The sequence below is a fragment of the Rana temporaria genome, chromosome 6 (assembly GCF_905171775.1).
Source record: "Rana temporaria chromosome 6, aRanTem1.1, whole genome shotgun sequence".
Taxonomy (NCBI): Eukaryota; Metazoa; Chordata; class Amphibia; order Anura; family Ranidae; genus Rana; species Rana temporaria.
Window position 1 is genome coordinate 126,349,809 of NC_053494.1, and position 20,516 is coordinate 126,370,324.

At 48.8% G+C, this 20,516-nt stretch overlaps 1 protein-coding gene across 1 annotated transcript in view; it reads left to right on the forward strand.

Moving 5' to 3' along the window:
* The first annotated feature begins 12,367 nt into the window (after positions 1 to 12,367).
* Positions 12,368 to 20,516, forward strand: part of IDH1 (isocitrate dehydrogenase (NADP(+)) 1) — a 43,745-nt gene continuing 35,596 nt past the window's right edge. The window contains exons 1-2 of the mRNA XM_040357322.1: positions 12,368 to 12,476; positions 19,326 to 19,448. Coding sequence (XP_040213256.1) covers positions 19,327 to 19,448 — 122 coding nt within the window. The 5' untranslated portion in view covers positions 12,368 to 12,476; position 19,326. The remainder of the gene's footprint in view (positions 12,477 to 19,325; positions 19,449 to 20,516) is intronic.

The following is a 20,516-nucleotide window of genomic DNA, read 5'->3' on the forward strand; positions in this document are numbered from 1 at the left end:
AAAATACTACATACATAAAGTAACAAAGCTGTCCTGTGCATATAATATACTGTATCTGTTAGATTGATGCCTCCCCAGCACTATGGCCCTTCTACGCTCTAGATAGCCCCCCAGCACTCTGACCCCTCTACACCCCAGATATCCCCCCAGCACTCTGACCCCTCTACACCCCAGATATCCCCCCAGCACTTTGACCCCTTACACCCCAGATATCCCCCCAGCACTCTGACCCCTCTACACCCCAGATATCCCCCCAGCACTCTGACCCCTTACACCCCAGATATCCCTCCAGCACTCTGACCCCTTACACCCCAGATATCCCCCCAACACTCTGACCCCTTACACCTCAATTATCCCCCCAGCACTCGGCATGGACTCAAGGACCAGCTGCTTTGGGGAAAGTGCAGGGCCCCCCATGCAGCTGGGGCCCCTGGGCAGTGCCCAGGTGTGCCTTCTCATTAAGACAGCCCTGTCCCCCACTGTCCCCTGCCTTCGCCCCTGCTAGCACGGATCTCCGTGAATCAGATGCAATCCCCCTGCTGCCTCTCCCGCTGGCAATTGCAGAGTTAATCTTTTAAAATTATGTTCCCCCCCCCCCTCCCCACTGGGAACCAGTGTTGCCAACCTACCAGATTGAAATTTACTGACACAACATCCAAAATTTACTGGCACAGTCACGTTTTTACTGGCATTTTCCAGCACAAATGAGAATTCACTGACACAACACATCCCAGTGATAGTCTCTCTCCAAGCCAAGGGGTCCCTCCAGTCCACTCCAGTCTAAACAGAACTGTCAGTCCGGGTCCCAGCCTGCCTTGCTCCCATACTGCAGGCCCACACACGAGGCTCTGGCCGCTATGGCTTGGCTCCATTGCACCATGACATCACACGACATGCTCAGACACCACCTCCGCACTCGGGTGGTCTCAGCCAGCTCCGGACCAAGCTGAGTGTCACAGCCATATTTTTTACTGGCAACCTTTTATTTTTACTGGCAGAAGAAAATTTACAGTTTTTTACTGGCTGCCAGTAAAAATACTGACGGTTGGCAACACTGCTGGGACCCCCTTTAGCGCCTCCCCTAACTCTCTGATCCCCAGCAATCCCTCCATGCAGCTCTTCTAGCCAGATTTCCCTACCTCACTCCCACCAGCTGCAGCTGCTGCCGGAGAGATTGGCAAGTGGAGTGTCAGGATGGACATGCGGCTAAACCTTCCTTGCCGCTGAAGCCCGATCCGTATTCGAATCGTGGCCCAGAGGCTACTGACAGGAGGCAAGTAGGCGGTTCGATGCTTCCTATTTTCATTTCAATGTTTTTATTGAGTTTTTTTTTTCCTAAAGAACATAAGAAAAGAACAGAGATAAACAAAAGGTGTCATGCATTGGGCAATATAAAAGAGATCATGTAAATGACAACTCATGCCATGTTCAAATAACAGTTATAAAGGGTTAATATAATCACTAGTGAAACTACTGTAAATTGGCATGTGTTCCTCTGCTCCCCTCGACACCCCATATGGGCGAAAACTGTGACGGGGGGAAGAAACAAGGCTCACCGTGGTTATACCAGCTGCAATAGGTGAGGTTAAAGTTGTAGGGGCATATATCTATTGCCCATAGGCGTGCGCACAGGGTGTGCTGGGTGTGCCTGGGCACACCCTAATCACCTATGTAGTGTTTGTGTAGCCCCATGCCGGCTGTATCCTGAGATCTGCCTGGGCTGATGGGAAATGCTTTATCCAAGCAATGTGTACCCCGGGATACCTGTGAGACATTATCACATTGTGCTGATATTCGGGCTTGTAAGATCCCTCAGTGTGTGACACTGTCATGTATTGTAACTGCAGGGCTTTCACATTGGAGAGACAGCAGCGGCTGTTTTAGGGCACTTTGCAGGCGCTATTTTTAGCATTATAGCACCTGCAAAGCACCCCAGTGTGAAAGGGGTCTAATATAAAATCTGGATGACATCACTGTGATTGCCTAATGCCGGGACTGTGGCTCTTATAGATTGCTGCATTTTACCAAGTTTCCGTGTAATTCTTTCACTCTGGATATCAGCTTTTGCTATCACTTTCTACTGATTTATCAATTCTTTCTGCTGCAGGAGCCCTAAAAAATAATAACAAAAAAAGGACGGACACCATTCACTGCCCTACTGGCATGGGGTGGAGGAAGAGGATACAGGATGGAGGAGGAGGAGAACACAGGATGGAGGAGGAGGAGAACATGGGATGGAGGAGGAGGAGAACATGGGATGGAGGAGGAGGAGACATGGGATAGATAAGGGGGACATGGGATGGAGGAGGAGGAGACATGGGATGGATAAGGGGGACATGGGATGGAGGAGGAGGAAACATGGGATGGATAAGGGGGACATGGGATGGAGGAGGAGGAGACATGGGATGGATAAGGGGGACATGGGATGGAGGAGGAGGAGACATGGGATAGAAAAGAGGGGCATGGGATGGAGGAGGAGGAGGACATGAAAAGGAGAAGGATGAGGACATGGGATGGAGGAGGATGAGACATGGAATGGATAAGGGGGACATGGAATGGAGGAGGAGGACATTGGAAGAAGGAGGAGGACATGGGATAGAGGAGATGGGACTAGAGGAGGAAGAGGACATGGGATGGAGGAGAAGAAGAACATGGGATGGCGGAGATGGGACTAGAGGAGGAAGAGGAGATGGGATGGAGGAGAAGAAGAACATGGGATGGAGGAGATGGGATTGGAGGAGGAAGAGGACATGGGATAGAGGAGGACATGGGATGGATAAGGGGACATGTGATGGAGGAGGAGGAGACATGGGATGGATAAGGGGGACATGGAAGGGAGGAGGAGGACATGGGAAGGAGGAGGAGGAAGACATGGGATGGAGGAGATTGGACTGGAGGCGGAAGAGGACATGGGAAGGAGGAGGAGGAAGACATGGGATGGAGGAGATGGGACTGGAGGCGGAAAAGGACATGGGGTGGAGGAGGACATGGGATGGAAGAGGAGGAGACATGGGATGGATAAGGGGGACATGGGATGGAGGAAGATATGGAAAGGAGGAGGACATGGAATGGAGGAGGAGACATGGGATGGATAAGGGGGACATGGAATGGAGGAGGACATGGGATGAAGGAGATGGGACTGGAGGAGGAAGGGGACATAGGATGGAGGAGAAGAAGGACATGGGATGGAGGTGGAAGAGGACATGGGGTGGAGGAGGAGGGAGATATGGGATGAATGAGGGTAAATAGGATGGAGGAGGACATGGGATGGGGGAGATAAGATTGTAAGAGGAGGACATGGGATGGAGAAGATGGGACTGGAGGAGGAAGAGGACATGGGAAGGAGGTGGACATGGGATGGAGAAGATGGGACTGAAGGAGGAGGAGGAAGAGGACATGGGAAGAAGGAGGACATGGGATGGAGAAGATGGGACTGAAGGAGGAGGAGGAAGAGGACATGGGAAGGAGGAGGACATGGGATGGAGAAGATGGGACTGAAGGAGGAGGAGGAAGAGGACATGGGAAGGAGGAGGACATGGGATGGAGAAGATGGGACTGAAGGGGGAGGAGGAAGAGGACATGGGAAGGAGGAGGACATGGGATGGAGAAGATGGGACTGAAGGAGGAGGAGGAAGAGGACATGGGAAGAAGGAGGACATGGGATGGAGAAGATGGGACTGAAGGAGGAGAGGGAAGAGGACATGGGAAGGAGGAGGACATGGTATGGAGAAGATGGGACTGAAGGAGGAGGAAGAGGACATGGAAAGGAGGAGGACATGGGATGGAGAAGATGGGACTGAAGGAGGAGGAGGAAGAGGACATGGGAAGGAGGAGGACATGGGATGGAGAAGATGGGACTGAAGGAGGAGGAGGAAGAGGACATGGGAAGAAGGAGGACATGGGATGGAGAAGATGGGACTGAAGGAGGAGAGGGAAGAGGACATGGGAAGGAGGAGGACATGGGATGGAGAGGATGGAACTGGAGGAGAAAGAGGACATGGGATGGGGGAGATGAGATTGTAAGAGGAGGACATGATATGGGGAGATAGGACTGAAGGAGGAGGAAGAGGATATGAGAAGGAGGAAGAAGGGGACATGGTATGGGATGGTCAGTGAGCGGATTTAGGTGGTACAGCCAGTGGCAGGCCCTAGGAAATATTGGTGGGTAGGCTTGGGCCTAAAGTTGTGTAAAGGGCTACGCAATTTCTGATGGCTGCCCTGTATATAATGTTTGGGCATTTCTAGCAAAAAAAAGGTAGATTTTTTCCATGTATGTTAGAAGTGAAGGATTGGCTCGGTACTGAGGTGGTTAAAATGAATGCCCAGACTCTAATTAAAGTACATTCTCCGCCTACAATGGCTTGTGGCATCTCGGGAAATGATTGTGAAATGTTGGCACCTATCAGTCGCAGTGCGTCAATTAAGGGCACACGGGGGCCGCCCCCTCTCTACAGCCACCCCCTCTATGTAAGATGGATAGATTCATGCATTGCATGAATCTATACATGGCGGCTGTAGCCACACCCTATTCAGGCGTCCGGTCCCTTTTCAGTATACAGCGGCGGGGGTGTTTTTTTGAAGCACCTGATTAGAGCCATAGGTATGTTAGCAAAGCAAATTAATATTTGCTTTGCTAACACTGAACCGCCTCTCCGCCAATCAGGAGGCACGGATCTAATACCGATCATCTGATTGGCTGAAGGCAGAGGTGATCCCATTGGCCGCCTAGCAGAACAGGAAGAAGAGAAGCAGGGAGTACACAGAAACCATCGCCTGACCCGCACTACCCGTCCCACAGCTCGCCGCCGTCACCCTCTGCCTGACCCACCACCACAATGGGGTAAGTGTCGGGAAGACAGCAGGCAGGCGGGGGGGGCACAGTGGCTGCATATTATGGGCACAGAGGCTGGATATGATAGCAATTGCAATTGCTGGGCACAGTTGGCTGCATTTGCTGGGCATAGTTTGCTGCATTTGCTAGGCACAGTGGCTGCATATGATGGGGCACAGTGGCTGCATATGATGGGCACAGTGGCTGCATATGATGGGCACAGTGGCTGGCTGCATATGATGGACACAGTTGACTGCATATGATGGGCACAGTTGACTGCATATGATGGGCACAGTTGGCTACATATGCTGGGGCTGGGCACAGTGGCTGCATATGAGGGGCACAGTTGGCTGCATATGATGGGCACAGTTGGCTGCATTTTCTGGGCACAATTGGCTGCATATGATGGGCACAGTCGCTGCATATGATGGGCACAGTTGGCTACATATGCTGGGGCTGGGCACAGTTGGCTACATTTGCTGGGCACAGTTGGCTACATTTGCTGGGCACAGTTGGCTGCAATTCGAGATTTTCCTAGCTTGTGACGGAAAATATTAATTATATGAAGACAGGAGGCGAGTATCTTATGCATTATCTTTCTTTAATAATGCCCATAGCAGAAATACAACTTTTTCAGTGATTTCAAATAGAAAAATGTTTTAACTGAAAGAAAAGAAAAAACTACAACACCCAGCAGCCCTCAGGCTGAGACTGCCAATCATGAGGCAGGACAGCCGGCATATAAGGGGCTGCCTCCTTAGAACCTTCCTCTTTCTTGAGGCGAATCGGCAGGTAGCCCGGAACAGCAAACAGTTCGAAAACACCGGGACCCTGGTAAACTGGACCGTCGGTACCGGATTCGGTCAACGGCATCCCGACTCCGGATCTGGAACGCAGTAGGAACCTCCATTTTTGGTCTGCGATGAACTAAAACCCATGGATCAAAACGGAACAGCCATCTCAACTCCCGGGGCGTATCAGCCTCCGACTTGCAGGATGCGTGGTTCAACAGCCTAGAACGAGAGAGAGACAACACCGTGATAGGGTTGGGTCGGGAGGGAAGATACTCGCCTCCTGTCTTCATATAATTTATATTTTCCGTCACAAGCTAGGAAAATCTCGAATTATATATCAGACAGGAGGCTCATATCTTATGCAAGTTCAAAGCTATAACAATGTATATATAAATGATAACAATCGGAACAACTACAAACTGATACAGATATGTGTTCCTCCGGTCTGAAGCAGAATTGGCGGAAGGTGATCGGGACGACCAGTCCGCCGCTAGCCGTAAGTCCTAGGAGGGAGTCGTTCGAGGTGACAACCTTAGTGATGGGCACCTAATGGGGTTATGTCAAACCTTATCCTTTCCATGACCGACCGCGCCCCTCTGGTTAGCGTAGCCGCGAAATCCAGAAATTGAGGTTTAACGTAGGAAATAAGGGATTGGGAGAATTGCGAAGATCGCAGCGGGACCGTCAAGGGCTCGTAAGCCTGTATAGAGCGGAGCACGCATAGTTGTGGATGCGCGGGGAAGAACGGGTAGAAAGCCGATGGAAGACCCGTCGCTGGCCTACACATGATGGAAAAAACCTGACTCACTGAGATGAGACCCGACGCCTGGCTATGTCCAACGTCGTGAAGCCTGACACACGTAAGACGGAGTCAGACACGAGAGGGCAGTAAGCTGGAAGGACAATAACCTCAGGACAGAGTGAGATTGTCCCCCCCAGTCCGAGCGCATGGTCAGGACCTAGGTCACCTCCCAAGAGTGCTGATACTTTGGGCGTGGAGTGCGTTGAAACTTAACGCCTGTCAAAGTCGGTACACCCATGGATGTTCACCCACCGGTAGTAAGACTACAAGGGAGCGGTAGGCTAGAGTCGCAGAGCGATAGACGTTAAGGGAGCCATAGGACCTCCCGGATTCAAAAGAGTCCGTCAGATAGTTGGTCACTACAGGCAGACGCCTGAACAGGCCAACCTGTCCTTGATCACACCAACTAGAGTCCCCAGTTAGATCGAGATGTCGATCTAGCCTCGGGGACCAGGCCCAAGCAAGGAGACCCCAGCTGAACTTTTAAAGATCGCTGTCCGCGACCGGCACCCCAAAGCCACCCAAGCGGGGCGAGGTAGGATGAGCGCCGTGAGTAGAGGCTACTGTGAGTGCTTATATGTTATTCCCCCTCCCCCTTCTTTTTTGAACGCCGTGAGTAGAGGGTGCAGATCCCCGTTCGGACTGGCAAGGAGATGAGGGGGTGAGTAAACAACCCGGGGAGATCCACCGACATCCCCAGAAGGAGGGGAAGCCTTGGTTACATCGGCCACCGCAGAGTGAACCGCACGACTGATGTTCTCATGTCTGTAATGTGAAGGAGGACCCTGAGGGTCAGACGAATGGGTCCATAGTTTTTAGCAAGGATCCCATAGGTGAGCGAGGGCCAGGAGCATTGACCGGCGAAGCCGCCAATCGCCGGAATCGGTTGGGTAACGAGAATTCCAATCCGCCATCATATTGGAAGTGCCTGGGGCATATTCCGCAACCGGAACGAAGTTGCGTTCCAGGTATAAGTGCCAGAAGTCTTTGGAAGATCCGCTAGGATTCTGGATCTGGGACCCCCCAAGCGATTGACGTACTGGACCGCGGTTACGTTGTCCATGCGCAAGAACACACAGTAGTTGGACGTGTGTGGTAGCAGAGTCCTGACGGCAAGAAGGTCGCCAGGAGTTCTACGTGTTGACATGCAGCAGAGACTCCGCTGCGGACCAAGTCCCTCTTGCGGACGAGGGACCGCACCGAGCACCCCAGCCGAGGCGGATGGCATCCGACTCTATGACGAAGTCCGTCGTGGAATTGAAGATGGTCTTGCCGTCCGATCGCCGGCCTGACGCAACCACCACCGTAGGTCCAACATGGCTTCTGTGTCCAAAGCGACTTCGTCTGCACAGTGAAGCCCCTAGCGAAGACGCAGGGCCCCGAGTCTCTGGAGGGCTCGATAATGAAGGGGGGGGGCCGGAAAAATGGTCTGGATTAACGCCGATAACAGGCCGACTAGGCGAGCCAATCCGCGTAAGGAGACCCGTAGTTTGCCCAGTAAGATATTGATCTCTTGCAGATGGCGGTCAATTGGTCATGGGTAGCCGAAGGACCGCTCGGCTGGTGTCCACCAAGAACCCGAAAAACTCTATCCCCTGCGATGGGGAGAGGATAGATCCCCGTGATCTATGGGGAGTTGTCCGGGAGGCGTGTTCGCTCGCCAGGCGAGGAGGACGAGCCGTTAAGAGTAGGTTGTCCAAGTAGATAACCGACCTCACCCCTCTGAACCGCAGAGGTGAGATTTTACCGCAGGGCGATAACCGTCACCCTTACCTGGCCAGGAAGATGGTACTGAGGAAGCCCGGAGCCCTACCGACTTGTAATATCTTTATCCGCGTGATCCCGAGTAGCATGCCCTCGGTGGTATGGCCGGGGTCTGATTCGGCTAGGTGGAACCGCTGGGGATCAAGTCTCATTGAGATTGAGCGGCGGTGTCCTGTCGGACACGTAGTGTTCGTGCATCCCAGGAGGCAACTGCCCGTTGGGCCCAGCCCCTGAGTTGGGCTGGGTCGAACGGTAGTTCAGCGGTAGTAGTCTGTTCGCTAAGGCGTAGGCTGTGGTGATAGGACCAAAAGGTCTAAGACCCTGGCCTGAATGGTCCGAAAGGACCTCTCTATTCCCTTCTTGGGATACTTCCCATGTTTGGTGAGATACCTCCAGAGTATGGGGTCCACCCCGGGAGTATGCACAATCTTATTTGGCAATGGAAGGGGGTAGAACGCCCTCAATTTGTTTCGGTGGGGTTTACCGACCGATGTCCGGGTCCAGTATTGATATATTGGGCCACCTCGGGGAGAGGTGCCAGTCACCGGAGTGAGGATGGCAATCGCCCCCGGATCGACAATGGCTCTCCACGAGAGTCCAATAATGTTCCACCCTGGTACACAGGGTTGGCGTCGTCATGAAGCGCCATGTGCCCACTGCTCAAATAATCATCATCATCCTCATCATCTTCATCCTCAGACTCAAAGGTGTTAGCCGCCTCGGACGACTCTGGAAGAGTCCACGAATGGGTCTGGCTTAGTCCGTCTAGCGGATCGCTGCCTCTGCCTGTGCATCTCCTGGTGGGGTACTGCCTGGGGCATGTTATTTACTTCCCCTGACGGGGAGTCGGGGGCCACAGAAATGTGGCGGTGTTTTGGAGACACCTAGTCCCTCTTAGGGGCGGTAAACCGTTGCCGTATGGTCCGGACATAGGGGGTGCAGGCGGGTTGGGATAACCGACGCCAGGGCGGCCCGGACAGATCTACCGATCAGATTTTTAGAAACCTGTGATAAAATTATTTATTGGTATAATTTATTTATTTATTTGTATAATTTATACATTTCTTTGTATATTAAAATATGTATTTATTTATTTATTTGTTCAGTAGAGTACATGCCAGGGAAATAAATTCCCCAGAGACATAAACCGATGATTAGTATAATATTTATTTAATAATATATTCATTTATTAATATAATATGATCTATATTTATAAAATATACATCATATATTTTGTCATATCAAATTAATCATATAATATTATATATAATATATAACCATAAAATACTTATTCACCAATATATGTATTATTATTTATTTATTAAACGTATTCATTTGTTTGTGACTGATTCCCCACAACAATGGAGCCAAGCATGAGGACCCGCGTCCTGTGCCTTGTATCGCACGCCGCACACTGGCGTAGCGATGCAGGGGAAGCGAGGTCCTGGCTCGTTTAAATTATGTAATTTATTTATTTATTATATACATTTATTTTATTTATTTATTTATTTAGATTTGAATTATTTAATTTATTTATTTAAATTTTGATTATTTAGAATATTTCATTCAATTATTGGAAACCTGAAGGAAAAGAAATATATACATTTATTTATATATTTTGATCTCGACTTGGAATGATGTACTGCCATCTAGTGGTCGAAATGAGATCTCTCATCCTCCTGTGAGGTTACACTGCCATCTACTGGCTGCAAATATGAAGTAGGTTCCTGACGAGATTTCAGCTCCAGAGGCGAAGTCTCGCGAGACTACGGCCTCTGGAGTCCCTATTGGTCCGAGGGGTGAGGGACGGAGCGGTCGATGAGAATCGCTCTTTCCCGTCCCGCTCGGAGACTGGGGGGGGGGGGGGGCGCCTCCCGTTACCGAGAGAGGCACCGTTGTGACGGCGAGGAGCGGCCGCGGCGGAAACTCCGCCCCCCGACCTAAACTGTATGCATTGAAATGGATTGTAGGAGTGAGGCAAGGTTCGTTCCCTCACTCATACAAGATTATCACTGTGAGGGGAGAAACTCCCCACTACAAGACTAGACATGCGGACCCGCATTCCAAGCCCTGCCCCGCACGCCGCACACTGTCGGAGTGATGCAGGGGGGGAGAAGAAGGGAGGTAGGAAAAAAGCACCAATGTGTTTAAATGGCACCGTCCTACCTCCAGTCAGAAACTGTGCCGAGGGTGCTAGAGCGCACCGGGAAGGGATGTGCATCGGCCGCAGCCCAACCGGGAGGCCGGGAATGGAGTACAAAGCAAGGGGACAAACAAAGAAAAACGAGCAACGGTTTTTCAGAGAATAACCATTAAAAAGCGCAATAATGAGCTCAATAATTGTACAAAAATGTACACAGTAGCGGAGAGCTGCGTCCCCTACAAAAGGATGTTACATACCAAACGACACCCATAAAATTACATTTAAAATTAACATTAAATTAAAATGAAATTAAAATGACATTAAAATAAAATTAAAATACAATAAATAAAGGTGCACCGTAGATAGTGAAAAACTATCCACAATGCCACAGATGTCTATATTATACCTCAGATATTAAAGAACAAACATATAACTCATAGGAATACTTATCTCTGCCATGAGCAGAAAGAAAGAGGAAGGTTCTAAGGAGGCAGCCCCTTATATACCGGCTGTCCTGCCTCATGATTGGCAGACCCAGCCTGAGGGCTGCTGGGTGTTGTAGTTTTTTCTTTTCTTTCAGTTAAAACGTTTTTCTATTTGAAATCACTGAAAAAGTTGTATTTCTGCTATGGGCATTATTAAAGAAAGATAATGCATAAGATATGAGCCTCCTGTCTGATATATATCATATTTATCGGCGTATACCGCGCACTATTTTGCCCTGAAAATCAGGGCAAAATCGTGGGTGCGCGATATACGCCGATACCCACTTTCCCGCCATGAGTTTGAATACTGCGCCCGCATATAGCGAGCGCAGTACACTCGTGAATCTTCGGCCAGTCTCGGCGCCTCTCGTACTGACGTCCTGAGCGTACAGGACGTCAGTGCGAGAGGCGCCCGAGCCTGCCCGAAGATTCACGAGTGTACTGCGCTCGCTATATGCGGGCGCAGTATTCAAAGTCGTGGCGGGAAACGAGCGGGAGGACGCCGCCGAAGGACGCCGAACCCGCCGAAGATGGACACCGGACCCGCCGAAGATGGACACCGGACCCGCCGAAGATGGACACCGGACCCGCCGAAGATGGACGCCCGACCCGCCGAAGATGGACGCCCGACCCGCCGAAGACGGACGCCCGACCCGCCGAAGAGGACACCCGACAAGGCCGCAGAAGGACGCTGGACCCGACGAGGCCGCAGATGGACGCCGCGCAAGACATCAAAACTGTAAGTACAAAACAACAAAAAATCTTTTTTTCCCCACAGGATTGGGGGCCACTTTGGGGGTGCGCGGTATACGCCAGAGCGCGTTATACCGCGATAAATACGGTAATTGATGTTTTTGTTTCAGAAAAAAATCAGCACCAGCCGCCACTGGCACCTGTGCATATAAGGCAGCGTTTCTAAACTCCAGTCCTCAAGGTGCCCCAGCAGGTCATGTTTTCAGGATTTCCCTCAGATAAAACAGCTGTAGTAATTACTAAGGCAGTGAAACTGATCAAATCAGATGCGCAAAATAATGGAAAGCCTAAAAACATGACCTGTTGGGGCGCCTTGAGGACTGGAGTTGAGAAACACTGATATAAGGTATAAGGAGGGGTAATCTGGATCAGTGGATTACAGAGAAAGGATCGCCTGTATAGAACGCTGATCTGATATCACACACTCGGCTTCCTCTGCTTGGGCTGTGACACCCCCAGAATACACCGTCCTCCCCCCGCATCCAGAGACATAAAGCCTGCCATTCATCTCATTGTTCTCCTCCGTGCAGCACTGTACACTGCCTCCTCTAGCGATCAACTTTGCCCTAATTACCACCTAATAAGCCCCGCCCCCCGCACACCCACGGCCAATCCTGGGAAGCAGCGCCGTGACTGACAAAGGGCACAAGGCTGAGCCACGCCCAGCAGCTCCGCTTTTAGCCCCTCCGGGAAGGTTTGGCTCCATGTTGCGTGGTGACATCCTACTGGCTGCCCGTCTCCTTCATCCGTCGCCTATAGGTCGGAGAAGGATCAGCTGGGAGAAGGGCGGAGCGAAGGGTGGACCCTGGGAAGTGGTTTGTCCTGGAGATCGCTCAGTGCATTTACCAGCAGCACAGCGGTGATCCGGGTCATATCAAGCCAGTGTCCAGCCTTCCATCGCCAGGTAACCAGAACCGAGCTGTCACCTCCAGTCCTGTCATTGGATCCGATCGTCCAATCATCAGATCGCTCTTTATATTAGAGAGACACTTACTGTCAGCTCACTCCTCTTCTCTACTCCTAGTCCCAGTGTGCCTGTATAATATAATGTATGTATGTACATGTTGTATGTCTTAGATCCTATGTATTTGTCCTTCAGATCCACCCTGTGCTGGGCTCACCCACTACACCCTGTCTATGTGTGTCTGTGTGCTGGGCTCACCCACTACACCCTGTCTATGTGTCTGTGTGCTGGGCTCACCCACTACACCCTGCCTATGTGTGTCTGTGTGCTGGGAGTGGCTGAGCTCTACAAGGATTGCTCCTCTCCCATCCAGAAACTTGCCAAGTCATTCCTTATCTGCATTGTCTAATCTCTGCAGGAGCTCTGCTTGTATTAGTAGAATATGTTGGTGTGTTTTTTTTCTTTCTTCCATGTATCAATGATCCCTATCCCTAGAATGATCAATACAAAACAAAAGTGATCAGAACATAAACAATTCTAAATTAAGCAGATTATATTGGAACATTATAGGTTGTAGTTGTCTTACTTATATACTATTTATTTAGTATAGAGTTCTTATTGGCTAATACATAAGTGCAAGAACCAATCAGCAGGCAATATGTACCAGGGTGAATTCTGATTGGTTGCTATGGGTTTCCAAATGTAATGATTTGCATTGAAAGCAGAATTAGACCCATTGATTTAACGGGTTCCTCAAACAGTTATATTTAAAGCGGAGGTTCACCCAAAAATCTACTTTCTGTCACTAGATCCAGCATACTGCTGACATCTGAAGTATGCTGGATTTTTTTTTTGTACTTATCGTTTTAGCCGTATTTCTTCTCCGGCTCCGAGCGGGGAATTCTTCGGGGAGTAGGCGTTCCTAAATCAAGCGCAGTTGATTGACGGGCTTGGATAGCGTGTCACGCCATCCGGAAATAGCCGACGTGACTCTCGGCTGCTTACGGCGCTATACGGCGCCTGCCGTGTAGAGCTGACTGCGCAGGCGCCGTAAATTGCAGAGAGTCACGTCGGCTATTTTCGGAAGGTGTGACACGCTATCCAAGCCCGTCAATCAACTGCGCTTTATTTAGGAACGCCTATACCCGGAAGGATACGCCGCTCGGTGCAGGAGAAGAAATACGGCTAAAATGATAAGTACAAAAAAAAAAATCCAGCATACTGCAGATGTCAGCAGTATGCTGGATCTAGTGACAGAAAGTTGATTTTTGGGTGAACCCCCGCTTTAAAGTGGAGGTTCACCCAAAAAGTTAATTTTTAGCATTAGATTGATGCTCATTTTGTCAAGGGGAATCGGGTGTTTTTTTTAAAATCGAAGCAGTACTTACCGTTTTAGAGATAGATCTTCTCCGCCGCTTCTGGGTATGGGCTGCGGGACTGTGCGTTCCTACTTGATTGACAGGCTTCCGACGGTCGCATACATCGCGTCACGATTTTCCGAAAGTAGCCGAATGTCGGTGCGCAGGCGCCGTATTGAGCCGCACCGACGTTCGGCTTCTTTTGGCTACTCGTGACGCGATGTATGCGACCGTCGGAAGCCTGTCAATCAAATAGGAACGCCCAGTTCCGAAGACCATACCCGGGAGCGGCGGAGAAGATTACTCTCTAATACGGTAAGTACTGCTTCGATTTAAAAAAAAACACCCAATTCCCCTTGACAAAATGAGCATCAATCTAATGTTAAAAAAAAAATTTCGGCGAACTCCCGCTTTAAAGGATCAGTTCACCTTTTGGAACACGTTACACATTAACTACTTTCCGCCAGCGCTATAGCTGAAAGACGACTACAGCGCAAGCTTCCAGTGTCGGGAGGGTGTCAATAGATGTCCTCCTGTGATTGCGCTGCTTGCACGCTCCGCTCTGTGATCGTCGGGTCCTTCAGACTCGGGTGATCACAGAACAGGGTAAAGGGCCAATCACAGTGGCCCTTTCCCACATGATCAGCTGTTAGCCAATGACAGCGGATCACGGAAGTAAACAGAAACCGGTTATCAGCTTTTTTTTTTTCTCTGATGATATCACGCAAAGAAAGGAAGAAAGTCGGTAACCAGCTTCTGTTACAGGGACATCAGCGCAATTGTCATTCAAAGTGCGACAGTGCTGAAAATTGGCCTGGGCAGAAGGGGGGCATAAGTGCCCAGTAAGCTTGTTTGGCTGTGGGTCACAGGAGTGCAGTTTGTTTTGCAAAGATCGCAAAAATAAAGTTGGGATTTACCTACATGCCTGGACCGGTGTTTCGTCACATATGGCTGCCCATCACATTTGGCTACCCGCTGGAGTACGCATGCGCGACGCCGCCATATGCGTTCCAACACTTTTACAAATGTGAGAGCTAGAGACTTTAGCTGAAAGGAATTTGTGAACGTTTTAGTAATTGCTTTTCAATGAAAATTTTGCATTTGTAAAAGTGTTGGAACGCATATGGCGGTGTCGCGCATGCGCACTCCAGCGGGTAGCCAAATGTGATGGGTCGCTATTTGTGACGAAACAACGGCACATAGCTCAGCCTCTCTGTGAGTTGCTGAGAGCCTGAGCCGTACGCTCCCCCCCCCCCTCCACAGCCCAGTGCTCCAATGAGTGCGGGGGAGGGAAAGTGGGGGTCAGAGAGCCAGTGACTGTCCGTCGCCAGCTTTCTGCTTAGGGAGCTGTGATAACCCAGTGATCAGCAGTGTTCGATCGCTCAGTTCTCAGTGTTAGAGCCGGCGGGGGACAGATGCAGCATCCAGATAGAGAAGTTTGATTCTGTAAAAAAAAAAAAAAAGCCATATTTCTCTTTTAACCACCTCAATATCAGGCACTTTCACCCCCTTCCTGCCCAGGCCAATTTTCAGCTTTTAGCGCTGTCACACTTTGAATGACAATTGCATGTTCATGCAATGCTGTACTAAAACTACATTTTTATCATCCTTTTTGAGACGGATGGAACTTTCTTTTGGTGGTATTTAATCGCCACTAGGTTTTTTCATTTTTTTGCTTAACAAAGGAAAAAATATATTTTTTCTTAGTTTCTGTTGTAAAATTTAGCAAATAAGTAATTTTATTTCTTTGCTGATAGGGCAGCACTGATAATCAGGACATTGTTTACACTGATAACCAGGGCACCGATCAACAATGTGCTGACAGGCTTGCCAGTTATCGCCTCTCCGAGAAAGCCGAGAACCTGCTCGGGCAGTCATTACCCCTACACACGGTCAGTTTTCCCGACAGGAAAACTGCAATGGATCTTTTGCTGGGAATCCCAGCCGTGTGTATGCTCCATCTCAGTTTTTCCCATAGAAAACTGCCGAAGACCGCCGGGCAAAAGTCCACCGGTTTTCCCGGCAGGAAAAAAGAGAACTGGTCCTCTTCTTCTTCTTCTTTTTTTTTTTTTTTTTTTTGTCCAACGTTTTTTGGGCAGTTTTCCCGTTGGAAAAACTGCGAGGAGCATGCACACGGCCGGTATTCCCCCCCCCCCCCTCATCGGGAAAACCGGTCGTGTGTACGAGGCATATGTGGTGAATGGGAAGACCTGTCTTACACAGTGTTCTAGTTCATCCTGAAGGTGTTTAGTAGGGTTGATGACAGAACTCCGAGGAGACCAGTCAAGTTCCTCAACGCCCAACTTGGCAAACCATGTCTTTATGGCCTTACCTTTTTGTATACCTGAATTCAATAAATTGTATGGGTGCCCGTAAACATTTGTTTTCATGGTTTTTAGTTTTAAAGCCGGAGATCCGCCGTTAAAAAAATATTAAAAGCCAGCAGCTACAAATACTTTAATACGTGGACACTTACCTGTCCTGGTGTCCAGCGACATCTGCAACAGAAGACGAGCAATCGCTTGTCTATCTGCTGCCCCCACTGCCATCCTCGGTGAGGGAATCAGGAAGTGAAGCGTTCCGGCTTCACTGCCCGATTCCCTAGGGCGCATGTGCGAGTCACGCAGCGCCGTCCTCACTGGTTCCCCGCTGTGTTCTGGGAGCCGTGTGTTTCTCGCGGGGGCGGGAAGTGACGCACTACCTGCAGAATCCCTGCAGAGAGGACTCCTGTAAGTGGGTGCAAATACCTGTCTTAGACAGGTATCTGCACCCCCCTCCCCCTGAAAGGTGTCAAATGTGACACCGGAGGGGGGAGGGTTCCGATGAGCGGAAGTTCCACTTTAGGGTGGAGCTCCGCTTTAAATATAATTTACTTTTACATAATATTTGGCACCAAAACATGAGCCCGTTTTCAATGCCTATTTGGCCAATTAAAATAACCTTATAGGATATTCGTAGATATGAAAACTTCTTAAAGAAAAATTGATCAGCTATTGAATTAGCTTATAAACAGTTATAGGTTACTGATCTAACCCTTTATACAGAGGAGAATAAACCTGACAATTTAGATCAGGGGTCTCCAAACTTCAAACAAAGGGCCAGTTTACTACCCTTCAGAGTAGTACCCCATCATTGGTATTGGTGGGAGGAATAGTGCACCAATATTGGTGTCAGTGGAACACATAGTAGGTGTAGGTAGTAGGTGTCAGGGGAAGGAATAGTGTCTCCTATTATTGGGAGAAATAGTATCCCAAGCACCAAATAAAGGCTAGCAAAGGGCCGCATCTGGACCTCGAGCCACAGTTTGGAGACCCCTGATTTAGATGATGGGATAAGGTGATTAGATGGGTTTTGAAACCTTTATCAATTGTTACAACCACCCCCCCTCCCCATGATAAACAAATTAATGTGATGGTTCACCAAAAGACACCATGATCCATATTGGATTGCATTTGCCTGTATGATTGCTCTCTCTGTGCACAGCCTTATCTGAGCATTATAATGCAAAACTGCAGAATCATGCTCTTATGTAATAGTACGTACTCAGGCTTAATTGCATCATAATTCACTTGTAGGAAACCGCTCTCCAGATATTTATTAGATGTACATTTTATGTATGTAATCTAAGTAGTACATGGGTTTAATCCAACACAAATACACAGCTCAAAAAAATTAAAGGAACTCTTTGAAAACATATCCGATCTCAACAGGCAAAAATCTCATTCTGGATATCTATACTGATGGACTGGGTGATGTGTTAGGAATAAAAAGATTGCACATCATTTGATGGAAATGAAAATTATCCACCTACAGAGGGCTGAATTCAAAGACACCCCGAAATTAAAAGTGAAAAAATTATGCAGCAAGCTAGTCCATTTTGCTGAAATTTCATTGCAACAACTCAAAATGGTCCTCAGTAGTTTGTATGGCCCCCCAAGTGCTTGTATGCATGCCTGACAACATCAGGGCATGCTCCTAATGAGACAACGGATGGTGTTCTGGGGTATTTCCTCCCTGATCTGGACCAGAGCATCACTGAGCTCCTGAACAGACTGAGGTGCAACCTGGCGGCACCGGATAGACCGAAACATAATGTCCAGAGGTGTTCTTTTGGATTTAGGTCAGGTGAGTGTGGGGGCCATTCAATGGTATCAATGTCTTCATCCTCCAGAAACTGGCTGCACGCTCTCACCACATGAGGACGGGCATTGTCGTGCACCAGGAGGAACCCAGGACCCACTGCACCAGCGTAGGGTCTGATAATGGGTCCAAGGATTTCATCCTGATAACTAATGGCAGTCAGGGTGCCATTGTGTAGCCTGTAGAGGTCTGTGTGTCCCTCCATGGATATGCCTCCCCAGACCATCAAATGCTATGAGATGAGTAGGGAAAAAAATGGCAGACACCTCCACCTGAAAAAACATTCCTGTTTTGGAGGTCGTCTCATGTTGCCCATCTGGTGCACCTGTTGTTAATTTCAATTAACAGCAAAGCAGCTGAAACTGATTAACAACCCCCTCTGTATACACCCCTCCCCCTCTGCTACTTAACTGACCAGATAAATATCCCAGGAGTTCTGATTCAGAAGTGTTCCTTTTAATTTCTTTGAGCAGTGTATATTATCTTCCCAAAAAGCATTATTGTCATTTTGGAACAGTTGTAGGAAAAACCATAGTGAACAAAAATTATTTCTGTAAGAAGTATACCTTTTAAAACGGCCCTACCCTTCTGGAAGCAGCCAAATTAAGATTTTGGATGCTCAACTTACCTCCCTACTGACAAGTAGCTGTGTAGTAGCTTCTTTGAATTGCACAGGCCCGGCCACTGCCCATACTCAATCAATGATGACTCAAGCCTCGTACACACGATCCAATTGTTGGCCAAGCAAGGGTCAGATTTTTGTCTTCAGGGCGTGTGCCTGGATCTTGTCTTACATACCAACAGTATACGCAATTATCGGCCAACAAATATGAACGTAATGACGTACTATGAAGAATTTTAGCTCTTGAGTACCACACTTTGGGCCCCTGCTGCTAATTTCGTGTTTGGTGAGCATTCGTGTTTGTACTTTCGACTTGTGTACCGATATTACGAAAATCGGACAACAGACTGCTGTCTGCTGAAAATTTACTCGCCTGCCATCCAACATTTGTTGGCCATGAGTTGGACAACAATTGTCAGAAGGAGCATACTAACGGTCAGATTTTAGGGCAACAGTCTGTCAACAGACAATCATCTGCCAACAATTGGATCTTGTGTATGAGGCTTCAGACTGGGCTGCCCAAAAATTAGCACACCTTATAAAAGGTATACTAAATACAATTTGCTGAGTGTTTTATCTTTTTTTTTTTTTTCCCTACATGGTAAAAACTACTACTACTATCCACCAATGATCACTACTGTGCCTACTAGTAGTAGATATACTATTTATTTAATTGATGTGTAGTGTTAAATGGAGCATTATTTATGAGAACCATTTTATTCTTACTAGAATGTCCAAGAAAATCCAAGGTGGCTCCGTGGTGGAGATGCAGGGGGATGAGATGACTCGGATTATTTGGGATCTGATTAAAGACAAGCTCATTTTACCCTTCGTGGAATTGGATCTGCACAGGTAATTAAATTCTAGTTTGCTTTCACTCTGTTTTGCAATAAGCAGTAGTCATCCCTCTCGTCGTATTAACATTGGCCACAGATCTGTGGTTCTTCGGCAAGCGCACATGTATTAATCCAGATTATTAAACCAATCATGTCATGTTAAGTGCCGGTTCACACAGGGGCCACCTGTCAGGCGACAAGTTGCGCTCTATTCAGTACAATGGAATCGTTCTAATAGGAGCGACTCAATTCGCTCTGACTTAGAAAAAGGTTCCTGTACTACTTGGGGACGACTTCGGAGCGGCTTGCATTGACTTCTATACAGAAGTCGTTTTGCAAGCCACGGTGAAGTTACGCAGTACGGGGGAGCTTCAGAGTCAGGCAAATTTGAAGCCTCCCCAGTGTGAACTGGAGCTAAATCTAGTTTGTTAGGGTGCATATGGTATTCCATCAACCTTCATTACTGGCAGATTTATTTTTGGTTATAAAACGGAGCTCCACCCTAAAGTGGAACTTCCGCTCATCGGAACCCTCCCCCCCTCCGGTGTCACATTTGACACCTTTCAGGGGGAGGGGGGTGCAGATACCTGTCTAAGACAGGTATTTACACCCACTGCCGGGAGTCCTCTCTGCGGGGATTCTGCGGGTAATGCGTCACTTTCCGCCCCCGCCCGTTGTGTTCTGGGAAACACACGGCTCCCAGAACACAGCGGGGTACCAGTGAGGAAGGCGCTGCGCGACTCGCGCATGCACCGTAGGGACTCGGGAAGTAAAGCCGGAACGCTTCACTTCCTGATTCCCTCACCGAGGATGGCGGTGGGGGCAGCAGATAGACGAGCGATTGCTCCTCTTCTGCTGCAGACGTCGCTGGACTCCAGGACAGGTAAGTGTCCATATATTAAAAGTCAGCAGCTGCAGTATTTGTAGCTGCTGGCTTTTAATATTTTTTAACACTGCTTTAGGCAGTGGCATGATTCGTGTAGTCATTTGTATGTGTTCAGTGTATGCATTTCCCCTGATACGTATTGGACAGATCTGCCACCATTTCTGTGTGAAGGGCTAAACCACTTAATCCACCCAAAAG